This window comes from Aureobasidium subglaciale, assembly GCF_000721755.1.
Source record: "Aureobasidium subglaciale EXF-2481 unplaced genomic scaffold scaffold_4, whole genome shotgun sequence".
NCBI lineage: Eukaryota > Fungi > Ascomycota > Dothideomycetes > Dothideales > Saccotheciaceae > Aureobasidium > Aureobasidium subglaciale.
Window position 1 is genome coordinate 791,464 of NW_013566991.1, and position 21,314 is coordinate 812,777.

Here is a 21,314-nt window from a genome sequence, read left to right on the forward strand (position 1 = left end):
GAGAATGGTGAGCTGACTCTTGAGACAGGTGACTCGTACGCCGAGGACCCTACATGCACTCGGCGCAACGTCATGCTACATCCAGATAGCCGGAGCTCTTTCTCAGCCCTCCAAATCACAAAGCGAAGATCTACTGTTACCTGCCACCCTCCCTCTTCCTATCTTTGATTGTCTCGAGCAAACATGTCAGCTTCAGCACTCCTCAGAAGCCGTGTCAGGCGTCCGAGCTACCTCAATAAGCTTGCCAAAGCCGAGGACTTGATGCACCACTTTCCCAATGGCAGTTACATCGGCTGGTCCGGTTTCACTGGTGTTGGATATCCTAAGTAGGTCGTGTCATTTTTCTTGCGTGCTATGTGGTATCAAGCACGTAGCTGCATCAAGGCACGATGTCTCCGTGAGGCACCACTATACACCAGAAGTTGATCATTGAACCTCCGCAAAGCCTTGTTTTACCTGACAATGACTGAAACTTGTGGTGGCTTTTCACAGCTTGACTGCTTATGATAGAGGATGAACATTATGCAGAGGAGAACCAATGACTGACCTCAGCTTAGGAAAGTGCCTACCGCAATGGCCGACTATGTTGAGGCGAATAATCTCCAGGGTCAACTCAAATACAATCTGTTCGTTGGTGCTTCCTCTGGTGCAGAGACCGAGAACCGATGGGCCAAACTCAACATGATTGAAAGACGTGCTCCTCATCAAGTTGGCAAAGAGATTGCGAAGGGCATCAACCATGGAAACATCAAATTCTTCGACAAACACTTGAGTATGTTCCCTGTTGATCTGATGTACGGATTCTATACACGCGAGAAGGCCAACAATCGGCTGGACGTTGCTATTGTGGAAGCCAGCGCGATCACTGAGGACGGTGGTGTCATTCCCGGTGCTTCAGTTGGTGCCTCTCCCGAGATCATCCAAATGGCAGACAAGATCATCATCGAAGTCAACACTGCTGCCCCTTCATTCGAGGGATTGCACGATATAACTATGACTGATCTGCCTCCCCGTCGGAAACCCTTTTTGATCATGGCCCCCGAGGATCGTATTGGTACACCTCATATACCTATTGACCCCGAACGGGTCGTTGCTATCGTCGAGTCGGACTATCCGGATCAAACTCAGCCTAATGCACCCGAAGACGAGAATAGTAGAGCTATCGCCAGTAATCTAATCGAGTTCCTGAAATACGAAGTCAGCAAGGGACGCCTACCGGAAAATCTTCTACCACTACAGTCGGGTATTGGCAACATCGCCAATGCTGTCATTGGCGGTCTTGCCTCCGGAGGTGCTAACTTCAAGAACCTCAAGGTCTGGACCGAGGTACTCCAAGACTCATTCCTCGACCTCTTTGATTCAGGGAACCTGGATTTCGCGACTGCCACATCGATCCGCTTCTCTCCAGACGGCTTCAAGCGATTCTATGATAATTGGGATCAGTACTATTCAAAACTTCTGCTCCGCAGTCAGGCGGTGTCTAACTCCCCTGAGATCATTCGCCGTCTGGGAGTCATCGGCATGAACACGCCTGTTGAGGTCGACATCTACGCTCACGCAAACAGTACCTGTGTGTTAGGCTCACGCATGCTGAACGGTCTTGGTGGAAGTGCGGACTTCTTGAGATCGGCCAAATACTCGATCATGCACACTCCCTCCACTCGCCCAAGCAAGACCGATCCTACCGGTGTCTCTTGCATTGTCCCTATGTGTACTCATGTCGATCAGACTGAGCATGACTTGGACGTTATCGTCACAGAACAAGGATTTGCCGATGTTCGTGGTCTGTCTCCTCGCGAGCGTGCTCGTGTCATTATCAAAAAGTGCGCTCACCCGGACTACGTGCCTATCCTTGAGGATTACTTCAATAAAGCTGAGTTTGAATGCCTTCGCAAGGGTATGGGCCACGAGCCTCACATGCTTTTCAACTCGTTCGACATGCACAAACATCTTGTTGATCACGGTACCATGAAGCTTAACAAGTGGGACTGGAACAGTTGAATGTAGACCATTGTGTCAGAACGGATACACGGCAGCTGCCTGCTTTGAGTACGGTTGTCTGGGTCCAATGCACCACTCGAGACTCCCGTTCAGTAGTGTATAGATCACAATACGTTAGAAACTCAACCCACTACTTCTTTGCCCAGATTGTTGAAACGAAGTATCGATGTTGCATATGCATGCATTAGTTGCTTTGGTGAGAGCTACTGAGTCACAACCCGGATTCTTGTCCCTAGTACGCGTTATATATTCACTGTGCTTACCCGAGTTGTCAGATGGCTGACGCATAAGCTTTGCACGACCCAGGGCCCCCATATAGGCTATCTCGTTCTGAAAGATGCATGTAAATATTGACATCGGAAGATGTTTATACCAATGTAAGTCACACACTTTCTCGTCTGGGTCCTTCACCGGCATAAGTGATGGATCGCGGGCCAGGGCCGGCCAATGGGTCTTGTGTGCAACCGGACAGCTTTGAGGGAGTGGGAGTAGAAGTTGACTGCGAGAAATTTCTTGAATTTAGAGATACTTGATTTTCTTTGGCGGAAGACATGATGTAGTATGTCTGATGCCAGAAGGGAGTGTGAAAAACAAGGGAGTGGATGCACGTCGGTCGTTGCTGTATTGGCACGGCGCTATTGTACAGAGGCAGGAGCTGCTCGTGCTCCTGCGGAAATGGCGACTCGAAACCGTGCTTTGCACTTGAGGCAAGGTGGCAAAGCGAGGCAAAGGCTGTTGCCGGGCAGCCAGGTCCAATCGAATCAGAATGCTGGTTGAAGGTCAACGGCGACTGAATTCGAATAGTCTTGGCACTTCACACCCGCGTGTTGGGGCAGCCGCAAAGTTTTTCATCCCGGCGCAGTCTTAAAAGTGCAGCGACCGACGTTGCATCCTCTCCCTTATTCTTCACATACCATCAAAATGTCTACCAAAGAGAACCAAGTTTCTCTCAAGGTCCTTGATGACCTGCTGGCCAAGCTGAACATCAGCAAGGAGCAGGCTGACATCAACGGTGTCTCTCAGGAGATTGCCATCTTCATCAACGGAGACATTGAGGAGAAGGATGCCCCTACCAAGTGAGTCGCCTGTTCTGCGAGAACCCAGAGTGAAAGCTGCTAACACGCAACTCAAGGGCTGTCGCTACCTTGAAGAAGGCTCTTTCCAACAAGAAGGATGCTGTCGCTCGTGAGCGTGCCTGCGATGCCATCAAGGCCATCGCCTCGCACTCAGAGGTCAACCCTGCTGTTGAGCCTTACCTCGTCGACCTCCTCCCCGCCGTTCTTGCCGCCACCGGTGACAAGATGGTTCCCGTCAAGAACGCCGCTCAGGCCGCCGCCCTTGCCATCACCCGCATGGCCAACGCCAACGCCGTCAAGGCTCTTATCCCCCACTTCATCGAGTCCATCCACAACGCCCAGAAGTGGCAAGAGAAGATGACCGATCTGGACTGCATTGTCGCACTCTCCGAGTCCTCTCCTCTCCAGACCGCTCTCCGTGTCCCTGAGCTGATCCCCATTGTCTCCGAGGCCATGTGGGACACCAAGAACGAGGTCAAGAAGGCTGCTTACTCCGTCATGGAGAAGATCTGCTCTCTCATCGTCAACAAGGATATCGAGCGTTTCATTCCCGAGCTCATCAAGTGTATCGCTAAGCCCGAGAACGTCCCCGAGACCATTCACTTGCTCGGTGCCACCACTTTCGTCACTGACGTCCACGAGCCTACCCTCGCCATCATGGTTCCCCTTCTCGAGCGTGGTCTCAACGAGCGTGAGACCGCTATCAAGAGAAAGGCTGCTGTCATTGTCGACAACATGTGCAAGCTTGTCGAGGACCCCCAGGTTGTCGCCTCTTTCTTGCCTAAGCTGATGCCCGCCCTTCACCGCAACCACGACAACCTGGCCGATCCCGAGGCTCGTGAGAAGACCAAGCAGGCCCTTGACACTCTCGTCCGTGTTGGTCACGTCGAGAACGGCAAGGCCCCTGAGATTTCCAAGGATGGTGACATGTCCACCGTCGCCGCCCACCTCAAGGCTATCCTCTCTGAGAAGGCTGGTGTCGCTGACAAGTTCGACTCCATTGTCAACTACGTTGGTGCCATCGGTGGTCAGCTTGTCGACGAGAAGGTCGGCGAGTCCATGATCTGGGCTCAGAACACTGTTCCTTTCCTTACCGTCATGGTTGGTGACGCTGAGGCCAAGAACATCTCTGAGGCACTCCGCAAGCGCGCCTCTCCTCTCGCTGCCGCTGGCCGTGAGGTCGAGCCCGATGAGGAGGAGGGTGAGGATCTCTGTAACTGCACCTTCAACTTGGCCTACGGTGCCAAGATTCTGCTCAACCAGACCCATCTCCGCCTGAAGCGTGGTCAGCGTTACGGTCTTCTCGGTCCCAACGGTTCCGGAAAGACCACCCTCATGCGTGCCATCAACAACGAGCAGGTCGAGGGTTTCCCTAAGCAGAGTGAGGTCAAGACTGTCTACGTCGAGCACGATCTTGACTCCGACGACACTGAGCAGACCGTTATTGGCTGGACCATGAAGAAGCTTGCTTCCGTCGGTGTCGAGACCCCCGATGCCGAGGTCCGCTCTACCCTCATTGAGTTCGGTTTCCTCGAGGAGCAGCTCGATGGCCCCATCGGTGGTCTTTCTGGTGGTTGGAAGATGAAGTTGGCTCTTGCCCGTGCCGTTTTCGAGAAGCCCGATATTCTTCTTCTTGACGAGCCCACCAACCACTTGGACGTCAAGAACGTTGCATGGCTCGAGAACTACCTCACCACCTCCCCTTGCACATCTATCATCATCTCCCACGACTCCAGATTCCTTGACAACGTCATCCAGCACGTTATCCACTACGAGCGCTTCAAGCTGAAGAGATACCGCGGTAAGCTCTCCGAGTTCGTCAAGCGTGTCCCTTCCGCCAAGTCCTACTACGAGCTTGGTGCCTCCGAGATGGAGTTCAAGTTCCCTGAGCCCGGTTTCCTCGAGGGTGTCAAGACCAAGGCCAAGGCCATCGTCCGTGTTAGCAACGTCTCCTTCCAGTACCCTGGTACCCCCAAGCCCCAGATTGAGGAGTGTTCCTTCCAGTGCTCTCTCGGATCGCGTATTGCCGTCATTGGTCCTAACGGTGCCGGAAAGTCTACCCTCATCAACGTCCTCACCGGTGAGCTTATTCCTACCAAGGGTGAGATCTACCACCACGAGAACATCCGTATCGCCTACATTAAGCAGCACGCTTTCGCTCACATCGATCACCACCTCGACTCTACTCCCTCCGAGTACATCCAGTGGCGTTTCCAGACTGGTGAGGACCGTGAGACCATGGACCGTGCCAACAAGATCGTCACCGACGAGGACGAGAAGGCCATGGACAAGATCTACAAGGTTGAGGGTACCTACCGTCGCGTCATTGGTATCCACTCGCGTAGAAAGTTCAAGAACTCCTACGAGTACGAGTGTTCGTTCGCTCTCGGTGACAACATCGGCATGAAGAACGAGAAGTGGACTCCCATGATGACCGCTGACAACGCCTGGATCCCCCGTACCGAGATCATGCAGTCCCATCAGAAGATGGTTGCCGAGGTTGACCAGAAGGAGGCTCTTGCCTCTGGTCAGTTCCGTCCTCTCGTCCGTAAGGAGATTGAGGCTCACTGCGCCAACTTCGGTCTCGACGCTGAGCTTGTTTCTCACTCTCGTATGCGTGGTCTTTCCGGTGGTCAGCGTGTCAAGGTCGTCCTTGCCGCCTGCTCATGGCAACGTCCTCACTTGATCGTCCTCGACGAGCCTACCAACTACCTCGACCGTGACTCCCTTGGTGCTCTTTCCAAGGCCATCAAGTCCTTCGAGGGTGGTGTTATCATCATCACTCACTCCGCCGAGTTCACCAAGGACTTGACTGAGGAAGTTTGGGCTGTCCAGAACGGTCGCATGACTCCTTCCGGTCACAACTGGGTTCAGGGCCAAGGTGCCGGTCCCAGACTTGAGGCCAAGGGTGGTGAGGAGGAGGAGCGTTTCGATGCCATGGGCAACAAGATCGAGACTGTCGAGAAGAAGAAGAAGCTCACATCTGCAGAGCTCCGCAAGAAGAAGAAGGACCGCATGGCCCGCCGCAAGCGTGGTGAGGAGGTCTTCTCTGACGAGGATGACTTCTAGAGCACTCGCTAGCCTGCTCTTCTTGTTTACGCTTCGTGAATGATATAGAGGGTTGGTGGTGTTTTTGCTGTTACACTCAGGCATTTGGCCAGGCGTCCCGGATTAAAAAGGGCTATGTTTATGACGTTTCTTTTAACTATTCCCCGTTGTGAATCCCTCGCATAGAGATAGATTCCATTTAAAATAAAAGATCTTTCTCATTCAAAAATTGATCTACTGCTTCAGACCACGTGACGTTGTCTTCGACAAAGGCCGCACCTTGTTATGCTCCATTCCGCACAACACACCTGACAAATCAGACACGTCGTCGGCTAGATTCTTGAATGTTTTGATCGTTCGCTTCTTGAGGCCCTAGCTGATAAAATCTACACACAATATAGCTTTTCTCTCGTCTCCGAGGATGGCATTGCTGATGAGATAGCTTCGCAAACTGCTTACAAGACTACCTGTCACTTTATTCTAATGTGAATCTGGAGAGCCGATCAATGGTAGCTGCACTCGGGTCGTGGTTACCCATGAGAAATGCTCTTCCTACACACCGATCGTTCTTGCCGCATTTCGAGACATGTTTGTCCCCACCGAGTTTTAGTACATCAGATCCAGCGTCTTGGGGTCATCCTGACAGTCAGATTTCGTCATTCTTCCTGAACGAAATTTCCGCCTGGCAAGAATGATGTGAAGTTACCAGCTATGTAACTCTATGGTAACAAGACCATCCGGTGCACATTCTTCATCGATTCTAGAGAATGGGCATCAGTTTTCATTTCCCACAAACTCAATGATATAAACAAGGGAACTCGACAAGATATCTTTACAATATATCTCTACAATACTGGACTCCCATGTTTCCCTTACACTAGACTCCCGAACCACCTTCCTCATGATCTATCAAAGACCATGAGGTTTCCAGATATCAAGTCCTGGACACTGAAATGCGACATTTAAATCAGCATATCAAACTTCAGGAAAGAGCAAGCCACTTCTTTCCAAGTTTCATCTTGGCCCCTCTCAAATCACTACGAAGAATATTAGCAGCAGTAACAGGTGTAGGGATCTTTTTAGCGATGAGAGGTTGATGAAGAGTTCTTGTTGAACGAATAACAGGAGTAACTCTACGCTCCTCTTGCTCCCAACCAGCGCGGTGATTCAAAGGTGCATTTGCACGCTGAGAAGAGTGCTGGCTGCGAGGCTTGGAGGATAGAGATGGAAGAGGTGGAAGAGGCTTGTTGAGCTTTGGAGCAGACTTGCCTTTAGATTTCTGCGTCGACGTCCTAGGAGCAGGTGAGAGGATGGGGGTGGTGTGCATGATTGAGCGAGATGTCGAATGAGACGCACTGCTGATAACCAGAGGACCAGCGCTGTGGTTGTGTTGAGGTGCGTCATAGCTAGATGAACCAGGTGGAGGGTACTTGCTAGGTGTGAAAGGCTCAACACCCAGGGACAGAGGCTTACGACGAGGATTGCACATCTTCACAAAAGCCTCTGGACACTTGTGCGAGATGGGACATTCAGGAGGTGTGTCAGTATCAGCAGTAGCCTCATCAGATGAGCTTTCATCGGAGAAATTCGGAGTGACTGGTCTTTCAGTAGGCGCCACACTCATCCTGCTTCTTTCCTGGAATCTTCTGGCAGCATAAGGTCCCGTAGGGTGAGGGACATACTTCTCCTTGTAGGGATCAAACGGAGCAGACTTGGAGATGAAGGGCAGATAACTCTTGCTGACCGGCGGCAGAGGAGAAGGTAGAGCATCAGCATCAACGGTAGGTCTAAGCCGCTCTGGAAGAGGGCTCGGAGGCGACGGGATGGCCTCATCAAAGGGGTTGAACGGAGACATGACACTCATCTCTGACAAGGCAGGAAGCGAAGCAGAGCTCGACGGTGCAAAAGACGAGCTGCTGGAAACGTCGTCCTCATTACCTTCCAGCTCGTAGATGCGATCGTCACAGATGGTGTTCGTCTTGGGCGCGGCGTACGAACGCGATGCCCGACGAATGTTGTCTCTGAAGATGGTCGACATACGTTCAGCGACAGCGTCGGCTTCGGCCCTGATGATAGAGTAGCGGTGCGCGTTGACGGCTGGAGGAAACCGATTAGCTTCGATGAAGACGGAGAGAGTGTCGGCGTTCATGTCGTCGATGTTCCTTACTGATTTGTTCGATATTGAGCGGAGAGGGCACGACTTTTCCAGACACGAGTGACTAGATAGATATCTTTCCTGGATCTATATTTCACAAGTGCTGGGATCTCGACTCTCCTCAGTGAAGGACGTAAAGGACGTACGCTGGCTGTTTTATTATCTGAACATAGAGTGCACGTAGACAAAGGGGACAAAGAAGATGGGTCGAAGAATAGCATTGTACGTATAGCCAACGAGACCTTCTTTGTTAGCCAACAAAAAAGACATCAAAGGTGAGATTACTAGGACTAAGATCTTCGACAAGCCACCATGACGCAAGATTGAATATCGAGGGGCATTGAAGCGAACAAACAATGTTTCTAATGAGTAAAACACGAGAACCAGAACGCCGACCTCTCCGACATGACACTATTGGCAGTCTGAGTCAAAGTCACATCATGAAGTGCTGATCCAGATCCATCTCCATACCTACGCAAAGCTGAGGGACCTATAGTATTAGTCAGCATGTGTTAGAAATATTACAGAAACTCTTACCTGAGTGTACTGAGAGTCTTTCAACATGGCCCGTGTTAGGTGCAGGGCCTAGAGAAGTTAGTGTTAGAAGTAGTAACGAAGTATCTCTACCATGACTTGCCTCCCTGTAAGTTGGATCCGCGTTGATCTTTGTGGCTTCGAGGAATGCCCAGCTCATGGCTCCTAGTCGAGTATCAGAATTGAACAGGATCCTCTTGAGTATAATTGGTCGAGTGCGATTTACTCACCTTCGCTGACACCGTTTATCTGCGCATCGGCACTGGTCTGGTCATCTCTACATCCGGAAAACATCGTGATCATCTTCCTGTCGTTTGGATGATCTTGAGTGAAGTCGTCCGTGGCAAGACTTGATAGCTGTCGATGGTGTCTCATGCTGCGAAGGAACGCGGTGGCTCCGCCGTAGAGATCTCGTGCCCGAGCTTCATTATCCTCACCAAACCCGCCGGAGATCAGATGTTTCGCTTCTTTCAGGAGAGCGGCTCCTGCTGCGAAGCCGTCGATCTTGTGGACATTGCCGTCATCGTCGCTGCGATAGACAAATGGTAGCTCCAAGGTCGAGCCGGAATGGCAGCAGTCGAGAATGAGGAACAAAGTGCTGCTTGGTGGGAGCTTGGTCACGAGATGCTTGTGGAGTGTATCGGAGTCAATCTGGCCATTGTCCTCGAAGTCGACGGGCACAATGGTATCCAGTAGACCTGAGGGACGCTTGCCGTTTGGATCGTCGACCTGACCGCCATGTCCGGAGTAGTGGAAGAAACAGGTGGTATGCTCTTCACTGACCAACCAATCAATTGCGGCTAGTAGATTGTGTCCAGTCGGCGAGTATTCTTCTCCCAAGTCGTCGCGGAGTACAATCTGATCTTGTGGAACGTCCTGGTAGCCTCGAAACTTGATGAATTCGGCCACATTGTTGACGTCTTCATGGCAGCCGTTCAGTGCGTTGTCGCTGCCGGTATAGTTGATGCCGATCAAAAGAGACTTTCGGCGTGACATTTGTACAATGCGAAGGGTCGTTTGGCCGCTATGTTGGTGATAGGATACGTCTTAGGAGTCTGGAAAACTGCGTGTAGGATTCTGTTGTTGTTGTTGTTGTTGTTGTTGTTGTTGAAGAGTGAAAAGCTGCTTGAACATCGTGACAGCACTGTCAGGCACGCACGGCTTTACTTCACGCCACCTTCATCGCTCTTTCTTCCGCGACGACGTGCAAATCAGCATTATGGCACTCGATGGATCTGTGTCGCACGTGGTTGCATACTTCTTGTCCGTCTTACCCATACGTCACTCACTTGTCACAGGACTGCATCTACACTGTTTATCTGGCACATTTCAATTTAGTGTTGAACACATGTTCATTTTTGAGTACTTAACTGATCAATTCCTTATCATGACTGAAACTGAATCTGGATAATAGTACAAGATCGGAGCTGATTGTTAGGGTAATGACACGATTGTTTGGGGGAAGGGGGAAAGGAAAACAGACTCACCTGCTACAAACTATCTGCGGCCTACCAAAGGCTTCTTGATAAGGGAGTTCCTATCAAGAGCCTCGGTCAGAACTCTTTTGACGATCCTCGCATGAGATCCGAGAGATTCGGACGAGTTATCAGAGGGGCTGTAAGAGAAGCAGAACTACAAGAGCTATCAGAACCGAGGAAGTATTTGACAGAACCCTTTTCAGCACGAGTGCTCGAGGGACTTCCAGAGGGACTTTCAGGGCTGGCGTCGAAGTATAGGCTAGCTGCACTCGACTCAACTCTGCTGGGTCTAACGATCTGAGGCTGGCGCGCGGGACCTGGTACAGTGGGTCTGGTTGGCGAGCGACCTAGTATTTGAGCAGCAGAGAGAACTGGGATGACAGCGTTAGCGACGGGCTTTCTTTTGCGAGGACCAAGAACTTCAACCAACTTAGCCTTTTGGGACAAGACAGGAGTGGCGTTGTTTAAGACTAAACCTCTCATGGCAGGAATGTTGACGGCTGTGGAGCTGGCTCTAGTCGGAACGACACGCGTGGCAATTCTAGGAGCGAAGTAATCGGCATAAGGTGGATCGTCGAAAGCAGAAAGATCAGTGTGCCCGTCGAGGTACGAGTAGGTGCTCATGCGATTAGATCTAGTCTGGTCGAAGTCTGGCTCCGAAGTAGTGACCGAGATGGCTGGGCTAGGTGGCGCAGGTTCACAAGTAGCGTTCAGAGCTGAGATCGAGATGGGAGCGATGGGACGAGGCGCAACGATTTGAGGCTGTTGAGCGACAGTCTGATGACGTCTGGTTGTAGGTCTTGGCATGGGAGCTGTCGGACTCGAATTTCTACGTCTCGGAGCAGAGCCAGGTGTAGCAGGTCTTGGAGGAGCACGTCTTGGAGGAGGGGTAGGGCGTCTTGGGGGAGCCGGGGCAGGACGTGGGTGCTTGAAGCTGAACTCACGCTGAGGTTGGTCGACAACCTGAACTTTAAGTGCACCACAGGCATGCAAGCATCTAACGCACCTGCAAGATGAGCCGTGAGTGTCATCGTTGTCAGCCGAGCGGAAGACACTAAGAACGGGAGGCCATTTGCTCTTCTTGGAAGGACGGGCTGTCTGAGGTTGAGGGGCGTTCTGCGGTCCAGCCGGGATGGTGTTTTGGTCCGTCCAGCGGCCAATACCTGCACTCAAACGACGAGGATAACCGTGTGGGGTGTTAGGGTGCATGATTGGCAGACTGAACAGAAGAGAAGAATTGTTGTGTTGGTGTATTGCGGAGATAGAGGGAGAAGCAGTGCATTTTATAACATATTACAGGCAGGCATATTGGAGGTCCATTGTCTTCCTAAAGGCGATTTTTCTCTTTGTCTCTATTGTGACTGTAAGACAATCAACAATGCATAGACAAGCCTCGAGAGACATGGACAATGAAGGCATAAAGTATGGGACAAAGAGCAGCATGGCCTCTTTCTTGTCAACAATGTACGCCAACACGGTCTCTATGGCTCCTTGCAACACTGTGAAGTTCCGGGAAGGCGTTCATGTGTAAGACAGACGGACAGCGTAGAAGCTTCCAAGACACCGACAGGGTGTATGTCCATCCCTTGGTAAATTGATCAAGGTTGTATAGTAGTGTGTATATATCACCTAGCGTCGCTCCACTTGGGAGGTCTTTCGGGCCTTGTGAAGTGATCTTGAAAGTGCTCCTCCCACCAAGTGACAGGAGCGAATAAGTAACTGCCAATGACGCAGAAGATGGTAGCCAAGAACTGCCAGATGGGGACAAGGATGGAGATCCAAGGCAGAATAAACTTGATGAACTGATCCGTCTGGTATAGATCATTCTGGCTGGAGATGTAGTATTTGACCTTGTCGTGGTCTCTCGAATCCTTCTGAGGAGACAAGTGGAGGACGGTGACTAGCGAGACCTCTGATCGATGTGTAGGGATAGCCCAGATGGCGAAGACCTGGGTGAGACCGACGTACAGGACAAGATTCTTCTCATCAAAGGAGACGCTGTGGACGTTTGCGGTGATGCGTGGAGACATGATCTTGTACCATCGGTAGATGCGTTCAATCAGGTAGCGAGAATGCGCCGACGAGCCAGTCCGGCAGAAGGGGTGAGTGAAGCTCGCATCGGAAGTGAAGTACTGATTGACCGTCGAGAGTTGTAATGATGGGGGAGTCTCGGTCAGAAGGGCAATCACGTAGGGGATCTCGGCCACAGGGTCATCCATGTTGTTGAGGGAGTGATTGGAACGGAGGTCATGGTGTCGGCCGGCGGACGCGACAATGCTTGACCTCGACTTTCACATGCTCGGTCAACGTCATGGGTGGAAAAGGACCCTGGCATTGCAGAGTGCTGTGAGCGAAAGCCGGCAAGATCAACCGAGGGCCCCGCCAAGATGCGCCGGCGATAAGCGGCCGATAAGAATCCATACCGCTACTAACGAGTTTTTTGTTCAGCCCGACCAGAAGTGCGAATTAGCTGTCCTACATTCCTCCGGAGTGTCATCGTCGCCGTCATGGTTACCAACGAGCAGCACCATCATCGTAGCACTACAAAGCAGAGTCACAAGCCGTACAAGTCAAAGCACCAGAGCAAGGGTGCGATCAAGGACAAGAACAAGGGTATGTAAAGAAACGATATATCACGAAGTCCCAGTCGCCAACACAATACAGGCAAAGTCGAGTCAGTAGGCTTTGACCGCGGTACGAGAAAGACGCCACACCAGCAGATGATGTCCAAATTGGACCGTCGCAACCAAGCAAAGCAAAAGCGTCTAGTCAAGGACGCCGAACACGATCGCCAGACCAACGTCTTCCACGGAAAGAATGCTGCTCCTCGCATTTGCGCAGTGATTCCCCTTTGCGAAGACATATCGAGCGCAACCGCCGTCCAAAACCTCGTCCGCAGCGTCGACATTGAACAGGAAGTCCCAAACTCGAACCTCTGGAAAGTCGACGTTGACCGCTTCAAGCAGAAGCTTCAGTTCGTTACCCTCGGACGTCGCGATGTCCTTGACGCTCTGGATGCCTGCCGAGTCGCCGACTTTGTCCTGTTCGTCCTGAGTGCCGATCAAGAGGTGGATGCTGTGGGCGAGCAGATGCTGCGCACCATTGAGAGTCAGGGCGTGTCGAATGTCATTACTCTGGTCCAAGGCCTCGACAAAATCGAACCCGCAAAGAGACGTCCGGGAGTCTTGGGCTCGCTCAAGTCCTTCATCACCCATTTCTTCGCTACCCAAGAGCGCGTCCACTCTCTAGACGCCCGTCAGGACTGCGCAAATGTTGTACGCTCCTTGTGCACCACCACACCCAAGGGCATTCACTGGAGAGAAGCAAGGAGTTGGATGCTGGTCGACGACATGGCCTGGCCCGAGGATGCCTCGAACACAGTTGTTTTCACCGGAACTGTACGTGGAAGAGGCCTCAAGGCCGACAGATTGCTACAGGTTGGAGACTGGGGTGACTTCCAAATCGAGAAGATCATGGCTGCTACTCCTCTGGAGAGCAAGAAAAAGACGTCGGCTGACGATATGGCTATGGATGACGAGCCTCAACAAGACAACGTGCTGGAGCTTCCTTCAGAAGATCAGGATGACATTGCCGACCTCGCTCCCGAGGAGACTGCCATGACCGAGTTCGCGCCTTCTGTAGCTGCCACGGAACGTAAGGGTGTTTTGCTGGACGACCACCACTACTTTGACGAGGACGAGGACCCAGAGGCTTTCAAGCCGAAGAAGCTGCCCAGAGGTACTTCCAAGTACCAGTCTGCGTGGTACGTTGGAGATATCTCGGACTCTGGCTCTGATTTGGAGAGTGGCGACGAAGAGATGGACGATGCTATGGAGGATGCCATCCCTGCTGATGGAACCGAGGGCTTTGCTCCTCGCGAACCAACCGAGTACGCTCCTTCAGAATACCCACAATCAGAGATGTTCCTGGACCGATCGCCCGAGGAGGAGGCCGAGCAGCTGGCCGCTTATCGCGAATCACGAAAGGCCGAAGCCGAAGAAGATCTCGAGTTCCCTGACGAAATCGAACTTCACCCCAATGTTTCTGCCCGCGAGAGATTGGCCCGTTACAGAGGTCTCAAGAGTTTGCGTACCAGCGCTTGGGAGCAAGATGAGGACAAGCCGCATGAGCCTACAGAGTGGTCGCGTCTGCTCGAGATTGCCAACTACAAGGCAGCACAACATCGCATGGTCAGCGAGGCCCTGGTAGGAGGTGTTGCCTCTGGAACCCGCGTCCACGTCTACGTCCGTCTGGGCGAGTCATCTCCTGACACTCTCAAGACTCTCCCAACACCAACAGGCATATTCTCCTTACTCCGCCACGAGCACAAGCGTACTTCGGTCAATCACAGCATCACACTCAGCAGGGACTACCCTGCACCGCTGAAGTCCAAGGACGAACTGATCATGCAGTGCGGCCCTCGCCGTTTGATCATCAACCCCTTGTTCTCACAGGCAGGCAACACTCCTAACAATGTGCACAAGTTCGACCGCTACCTGCACCCTGGTCAAACAGGAATGGCCACCTTCATTGGTCCCCTGACCTGGGGTCACGTCCCTTGTCTGTATCTCAAGCGCACATCCACTATTCCTCCGCCACCAGCCGACTCAGATGACGAGGATGATGACAAGATGGACGACGACTCAGACGCCAACAAGCCCCTGTACACACTCATTGCCACCGGTACATCCGTCGCACCCAGCACCAACCGCATCATCGCCAAACGTGCCATCGTGACCGGCCACCCTTACAAGATCCACAAGAAGCTGGTGACCATCCGCTACATGTTCTTCAACGAGGAAGACGTCGCCTGGTTCAAGGCCATTCAGCTCTGGACCAAGCGCGGCCGCAGCGGTTACATCAAGGAATCCCTGGGTACGCACGGTTACTTCAAGGCCACCTTTGACGGCAAGATCAACCCCATGGATGCTGTGGGTATGAGCTTGTACAAGCGCATGTGGCCGAGATGGGCAAGAGAGTGGAGACCTGGTATGGAGACCGCGACGCTCGAGAACGAAAAGGGCGATATGATTGCTTGAATGCCTTGCTGTTCTTTGCATATAAAAACATGATGGGAGTTTTTTTTTTTGTCGATATCCACATTGACGTTTTTCGGGTGTTTTTCAAGGGTCATGAACAAAAAGCTTTATTTCTTTTGATTTAGATGGTAGGTTATGGCATGTAGAGACCATCAAAATCTAGCCATGCATGCTCCTCACGATGCTTTGTCTGCTCTCTGTACCTTCGGTCTGGGTTTGACAAGTGTTTGATGGTCGTCTGAACGCGCTGGTTCCTTTCTTGACCTTTGTGCTATATGCACTGCTCCGAGGCACGCGACTGCTTTCTAGCTGCGTGACGCCTTCTCAGAGCCGCACCATGAGGGTGGTCATGGCTCATGCTTCGCGGCTATGCTGACTGACGGAGACAACCAGGCAGGTCTCTCTGTGTCCTGACTATGCGCGAGACGTAACGAGCAGCGCTACGGCCCTGCCGTCCATCCATCCCAGACAGTGCGTGTGCTTGTTCACCCTGACCTCCGCGATGTCTTCAAAAAGCCTGTCCTCTTCCTCCCCCTCTTATCCATTGCCCGTTGTCCATAGCCTTGACGTTTTCTTCTTCTTCCATATCTCTTTACCCTTTCCATCCACCCCTCAAACCCCTTCCCCTGTCTTCTCCAAATCCTCAAGATCAAAAATGACCCGAATCATCAACGAACAACTCGGACACACTGCAATATCCTCGCCGTCTCTTAGATCGTCAATGTTGATTTCGAATTTATCGCCGCATGGACAGGGGTACGTGTATAATTGTGTCATGGGATCGTAGGTCATGTCCTAATTGTTTTGAGCCGCCATGTCAGTGGTGGTTGCAGGCAGAGGCGGGAGGGCAGGAGTCTTACCTCGATTTCTATCTCGTCGTAGATGTTGTCGGCCATTTTTGGAGAAGGTGTGGGTTATTGCGGTCGGGGGAGTTCAAGGCTGGAGTTTTGTGGTGGCGGTGCGATATGAAGGTTGACTTGAAGTGGCGATGAAGGCGTTATCTGAGAGGAAGTCTAGCAGCGAGTGATTTGTTGTTTGCGACAGAATGTCCAAAAAAAAAATCATTGATGGTCATCTTTCAAAAGAAGTGGCGCGGGGGCGGCCTGGGCTCGGGAGTCCGAGGGTCCGAAGTCTCCAAGTCAAGATTGATGCAACCCTGGTCTCGAATATTGACCATACTTGACCACACCAGTTCATCACCATGATAGTATCTCAAGATGATCAAGAATATGAGAGTAACATCATGCTTCCAAGTCACACTCCTTCCATTGATGTCTCTTTGTTCTACGTTTCGCCATCAGTTGTCGGAATGTTGACTATCAAGTAAAACCTGGAGCTACTTGATTGTCTCTTCAGTCCCTTATGCTAAAATCAACCACCAACTTTGATCATCAACTTCAGTCCTCATCTCCTCTCCACACCCCTTGGTCTGCCAGAAGCTTACTGGGAGAGTCTCTCGATGACTCTACCTGCAAGGCAAGCCTAGAGTCGTTGTTCAGACCGGCAATCTCACGGCGAGCGTCTCCATCGCCTCCTTCAGGATCATCAGTGTAGCGCTGAGATGGATATTCGATGACCCTGTTTGCTGGATCGGACTCTTCTTCGATGATTCGACTAGGCAAACGCATACTCTCATGCGCCCACGTCGGGTGCAATGTCGGAGTCACGATGATGACAACCTACAGGAGAAGTCAGCTTGAGAAGCAGAGACGAGGTCTAGATAGAGGTGTTCGCACCACCCAGACGAAGACACCCAGTGCTACGCCGATCATGAGACCGGCCACTGTTCTCTCCTTGTCTCTCCAAGCTCCCTCGCAGCCGGTCTGACGATCAAAACGCTGCGAGCATGTATCGACAGTGACTCCATGGCCAGGGAATGGGAAGGGCATGTCTCGTACACTCCTAAAACCACAGCAGTCGAAAGCCTCCTGGATCCTCTTGATCTTGCTAGCGTTCTTGTCATGGAACATGGTCTGCCATTTTTCTCTTAATGCACAACCAAGACCGCCAACAGGCGAGATATGGGTGCCACTGAGTGTAGCGACAACAGTGATGTAGACCAGCAAGCCAAGGACGGTCAGGGTCGAGGGTAGGAGAACAGCCGGGAAGTTGCGTGCATGGCGGTGTCGAAGCTTCGGGTGCTGGGCCAGTGATGATGCGAGTGCGGTACTGGTTTCCATGCACAAGCCTGCGAATGGTGGGAGTGCAAGGGCGAGAGTTGTGAGCGTCGAAGGGATAGGCAGTGAGAGTGTCGAGGCTTGGTGTACGGCGTATCTGTAGGTCAAGAGATCAGTCTTTGAACAGAAAGGCGATCAAAAGAACGGTAAACATACGCTGCCATGCCAGTCAAGGCTCCAAGATACTATGCGACATTAGTAGAGGAATTAGGCGAGCTTCCCAAAACACTTACAAGGACACTCAAGATGACCGATATCTGACGTCTAGTGAGTGACGCCATACTGTAGTTCTAGTGTCGTATCGTTGGTCTGTGAATACTCTCCAGGCGAAGACAAGGACGAGCGGCTCTGCTGTCGCGTGCTTATCAAGGTGATTTCTAGCAGTGTGGCCGTACGATGTGAAAGGTGTCAAGCAACGCAAGTATTCGCAGGTTGGGAGGGGTTCAAAAAGGACCCTCCTCCGTTTGTCCTTATCGGCATGAAACAAGGAAGCAGCCATTAGTTCAAGATCCTCATGGTGTGAGTGCCAAACAGACAAACGAGCTGTTGTTGATGCATGAAGTCGTCATCTTCTCCGCATTTGCTGATCGTTTGGCCGCGCCAGGGAGATCACTCTATATCACAGAGGCACTTTCTGCCTTGTCACATCTAACGCACTCACAATAATTCACGCAAGAGTTCGGATCGTTGATTGGCCTTTTTGATGAGGAGGGTTTGCACTATCTCGGTTAGTTGGTTGATTGATTGAGCGCGCAATACAGCTTGGTACTTTGCATGTGAAAGCCCGTCGTCACGCGTCGCTATGCATAATCGTACAACCGGCCATCATACTGTATATATTCCCTTCATATCCCGCGGAATACAGACAACATGACTGTTGAAACAGCATATCCCGCATAGCGCCCTTGAGTATCTGCTAGTACGTAAAATGCCTGACAACAGATCCACTACAAGATCCACCTCAGAAATGGTCTCTGCGACTTTGCGAGAACACACCGCGCCGCTGACTGAGCGCACCGAAGCAATCACCTCAGCATCCAAATCAATCGCCTCGCAAAAACGGACTCTGATCCAAGATACTCAAAAGCTGTCACGACAGGCCGAAGAGCTTGACAAGACGATCGGTCAAAGCGTGGACCAGCTGAAGGAAATGGGCGACCTTCAGAATTGGGCCGAGGTCGTGTTCCGAGATATCTTTGTGATTGAAGAGACTTTGAGGATGGTGGAAGAACAGGAGGCTGGGAGCATCCAGAGAGGTGATGGCGCCGATCCCAGGGCACCTTGAAGACTACACGCGTTATCCTGGCGTAGACATCTGTCATTTGAAGGGGAGATTTGTTTTCCAACCAACAATCAACATTGAGAGGGAAGAGGTGTCTGGTGGTATTCAGCCCTCTCTTTGGGCTTCTCTACCACGTTGACTGTGTTTCAGACTCTTCATACTCTGTCTAGGTCTACTCTTTCGAGTATTGGCAGTCGGTGCTTTCTTACCACCAAGCAGCCACGCACTCATAGGGGCTCTAACTCCAATGAACTTGCCCTTAGGCGAAAAGACCTCGACTTGTGGAACAGTATCCTGCACAAGATCCTCCTCTGGTGTACCTATAGGCTTCCAAGTAGTCGTTTCTGAATCTGCTGAGTCGGACGCGGCATCCGTATCCGAGAACTTCTCCAACAAAGGCCTGGGGGCAGGTTTGCGCTTGTCTGACTTTCGTACTTGAGCGACGAGCTCAACCCAGCCAACGCCCTCGATCAGAATATCTGCCGAGTGTACCTTGAAAGGCAGCTGTTCGGGCTTGATGTTAGCAGCCGACTTGGTAGTCAGTGGGCCAGCACGCTGCTTGGTCACATCCCACTCTAGTCTGAATGTTCCTGCTGAGGCCATCTGTTCACGAGCCCCCTTGGTCATGATTGTATGTAGTCCAGTCGCTCTCTCGCCACTAGCGATAGCCACAGCCTTCTCGGTAGATGTAATGTGAGGACGGAGAGGCAAGAAAGTGTATGACAAGAACACCAAATCAGGCGTCGTGGGAGTGATGCGGATTAGACCACCCCCTAGTACTAACGACTGACCTGGCTTGATGGACAACTGCTCGGGAACTACACGTGAACGCATGACGAGATCCTGCTGATGTTCGCGAAGCACAAACTCATCCAGATTAGATCGGGCCACACCAGGAAGATCGATAAGCTCGCCCTTTCCGCTACCAAATGGCACGCGGATCGGTGAAGCTGTGGTTCCAGGCAAAGACGAGATGACGGGCATGACAGGGTAGGGAACCTCGAGCTGAGCAGGAGGAAGCAGCGAGCCTTCTTCGACATCAAAGACGTCTGGTTCGTTCTGATCGTTGATTTCTGGCTGGGCTTCGATCGGAGCATCACCAGATGCACTGGCAGTGAGATTGGCGGTGTGCGCCCCAGCCTCCTGGATGTCAGGGAGATCAGACAGGGGTTCACTCAGACCCTCGGGGACTGACGAGGTATCTGGCTCTAGGTCTGCTTGCAGAGGTGTGGAAAGCTTCTCTTGTCCTCTGCCTTTGGGAAAGGCAACCTCGAACAGATTACTTTTGCCCACATTGACTTTGCCGACCATCCAAGCCGCTCCACCCCTGTCCCATATATCTTCTTTTACTTCTTTTGTCCACCAGCCACGCTTCGAGCTCACACATCGCATGTTTCCGAGTCTGACATTTCTTCCGGTGCGACCAAGGGCGTCACGAAGCGTCTCGCGAAGGTATGGCATCAGACCATCGACCTGTTCTTTTTTCGGGGCAAGGAGATCGGAGCGAGTAATGATGAACGAAACATCAGCGATGCGGTCGCGGACATATTTGCGGTGTTTGGAACGGCGGTTTTGTGTACGTAGGGCAGGAAGATCGAGGCGGTTCAGAAGATTCGGGATAAGCGACATGGGAAAATCTGCGGCATCGAGAATGTGGTAGATGTGATTGTTCTTGTGAGGCGAATCCTCGATTATGCTACGGATGCTGTCGATTGAGGGATGGAAAATTGGCACGCCGGTGTGGTGGTGTAAGAGGTTGTGGCATCGATCGCAGACGGGAGTCTGGTTTTGGGGCTCTTCTTGAGCAGATAGATGACTGTTGTTCAGACCTAGCTCTTGCAGGACTTCGTTGGTAACCTTGTCCAGACTTGCGTGGAAGATGAGGTCTTCTTGTTTCGTATCATCCTGAACAAATTTCTTGACAGCAGACCTACTCAAAGTATAGAAGCCTGCCTCCTCAGGAGCAACTGTCTGACTTGGAGCACCGCAGCCAGGGCATGAAAGAGGTAGCTTCCGTGTCTTTTGCTTGATCTCAAGCTGCTTCCGCTCGTTCAAGTCATGTTGGTCTTGCGCAAGAGAAAATGCCTCGGTTGAAGAAAGACGTTTCGTGCCAGCGGTCAATGACAATATCAAAGGGCGCAGACAAAGACGAGACGTCCGTAATGAAGACCGAATTAACGGGTTTCCGAGTAGGGTACTGCGCGACCGTAATACTCTACCAAACATTGCACCAGAAAGTTTTCAAGAGAGGGAAGGTGATTTGATCAGGGTTCACAAATCCACCATACCACTGTCTTGGCGGCTTTGGACAAACATTTTGGTCAATTCTATTCCACCCTCTACGGTACACAACAATCCATAATTTGGACTATTTGACTTTTGGTCGGCAATTCGGGATATTATAGAGCAGGTTGCCGAATCGAAAATTCTCGAGACAAGGTTGGGAGGTAGTCGAAAAGGTATGGACGACAAATTATCGTGTTGACATCATCGAGCGGCCAAATTCGAGTTTGACCGAGCACCT

The 21,314-nt window shown here is 51.7% G+C and overlaps 10 protein-coding genes across 10 annotated transcripts; 4 read left to right on the top strand and 6 right to left on the bottom strand.

Annotated features, from left to right (window-relative positions):
* Positions 1–176: 176 nt before the first annotated feature.
* On the top strand, positions 177–2,058 carry AUEXF2481DRAFT_557981 (uncharacterized protein). Its single transcript, XM_013491099.1, has 2 exons — positions 177–330; positions 558–2,058. The coding sequence occupies exons 1-2, from the start codon at positions 278–280 to the stop codon at positions 1,999–2,001; spliced, it is 1,497 nt and encodes a 498-aa protein (XP_013346553.1). The 5' UTR covers positions 177–277; the 3' UTR covers positions 2,002–2,058.
* Positions 2,059–2,922: 864 nt separating this feature from the next.
* AUEXF2481DRAFT_2842 (uncharacterized protein) lies at positions 2,923–6,146 on the top strand (the record flags this gene model as incomplete). The annotated part of the gene is made up of 2 exons (XM_013490718.1): positions 2,923–3,077; positions 3,134–6,146. The coding sequence occupies 2 exons, from the start codon at positions 2,923–2,925 to the stop codon at positions 6,144–6,146; spliced, it is 3,168 nt and encodes a 1,055-aa protein (XP_013346172.1).
* Positions 6,147–7,107: 961 nt separating this feature from the next.
* On the bottom strand, positions 7,108–8,274 carry AUEXF2481DRAFT_2843 (uncharacterized protein; the record flags this gene model as incomplete). Its single annotated transcript, XM_013490719.1, has 1 exon — positions 7,108–8,274. One exon carries the CDS (start codon positions 8,272–8,274, stop codon positions 7,108–7,110), a length of 1,167 nt encoding a protein of 388 aa, XP_013346173.1.
* A 228-nt stretch (positions 8,275–8,502) lies between these two features.
* AUEXF2481DRAFT_558354 (uncharacterized protein) lies at positions 8,503–9,967 on the bottom strand. The gene is made up of 4 exons (XM_013491100.1): positions 9,045–9,967; positions 8,918–8,979; positions 8,818–8,865; positions 8,503–8,770 (listed from the first exon to the last, which is right to left on the bottom strand). The coding sequence occupies exons 1-4, from the start codon at positions 9,808–9,810 to the stop codon at positions 8,714–8,716; spliced, it is 933 nt and encodes a 310-aa protein (XP_013346554.1). The 5' UTR covers positions 9,811–9,967; the 3' UTR covers positions 8,503–8,713.
* Positions 9,968–10,367: 400 nt separating this feature from the next.
* On the bottom strand, positions 10,368–11,501 carry AUEXF2481DRAFT_27282 (uncharacterized protein; the record flags this gene model as incomplete). The annotated part of the gene is made up of 1 exon (XM_013490817.1): positions 10,368–11,501. One exon carries the CDS (start codon positions 11,499–11,501, stop codon positions 10,368–10,370), a length of 1,134 nt encoding a protein of 377 aa, XP_013346271.1.
* A 208-nt stretch (positions 11,502–11,709) lies between these two features.
* Positions 11,710–12,616, bottom strand: AUEXF2481DRAFT_556969 (uncharacterized protein). The gene has a single exon (XM_013491101.1). It carries the CDS (start codon positions 12,509–12,511, stop codon positions 11,918–11,920), a length of 594 nt encoding a protein of 197 aa, XP_013346555.1. The 5' UTR covers positions 12,512–12,616; the 3' UTR covers positions 11,710–11,917.
* Positions 12,617–12,799: 183 nt separating this feature from the next.
* On the top strand, positions 12,800–15,331 carry AUEXF2481DRAFT_63157 (uncharacterized protein; the record flags this gene model as incomplete). The annotated part of the gene is made up of 2 exons (XM_013490956.1): positions 12,800–12,905; positions 12,957–15,331. 2 exons carry the CDS (start codon positions 12,800–12,802, stop codon positions 15,329–15,331), a joined length of 2,481 nt encoding a protein of 826 aa, XP_013346410.1.
* Positions 15,332–16,477: 1,146 nt separating this feature from the next.
* Positions 16,478–17,630, bottom strand: AUEXF2481DRAFT_558917 (uncharacterized protein). The gene is made up of 2 exons (XM_013491102.1): positions 17,071–17,630; positions 16,478–17,010 (listed from the first exon to the last, which is right to left on the bottom strand). Exons 1-2 carry the CDS (start codon positions 17,509–17,511, stop codon positions 16,729–16,731), a joined length of 723 nt encoding a protein of 240 aa, XP_013346556.1. The 5' UTR covers positions 17,512–17,630; the 3' UTR covers positions 16,478–16,728.
* An 806-nt stretch (positions 17,631–18,436) lies between these two features.
* Positions 18,437–18,793, top strand: AUEXF2481DRAFT_2849 (uncharacterized protein; the record flags this gene model as incomplete). Its single annotated transcript, XM_013490720.1, has 1 exon — positions 18,437–18,793. The coding sequence occupies one exon, from the start codon at positions 18,437–18,439 to the stop codon at positions 18,791–18,793; it is 357 nt and encodes a 118-aa protein (XP_013346174.1).
* Positions 18,794–18,895: 102 nt separating this feature from the next.
* Positions 18,896–21,016, bottom strand: AUEXF2481DRAFT_2850 (uncharacterized protein; the record flags this gene model as incomplete). Its single annotated transcript, XM_013490721.1, has 1 exon — positions 18,896–21,016. One exon carries the CDS (start codon positions 21,014–21,016, stop codon positions 18,896–18,898), a length of 2,121 nt encoding a protein of 706 aa, XP_013346175.1.
* Between the last annotated feature and the right edge of the window lie 298 nt (positions 21,017–21,314).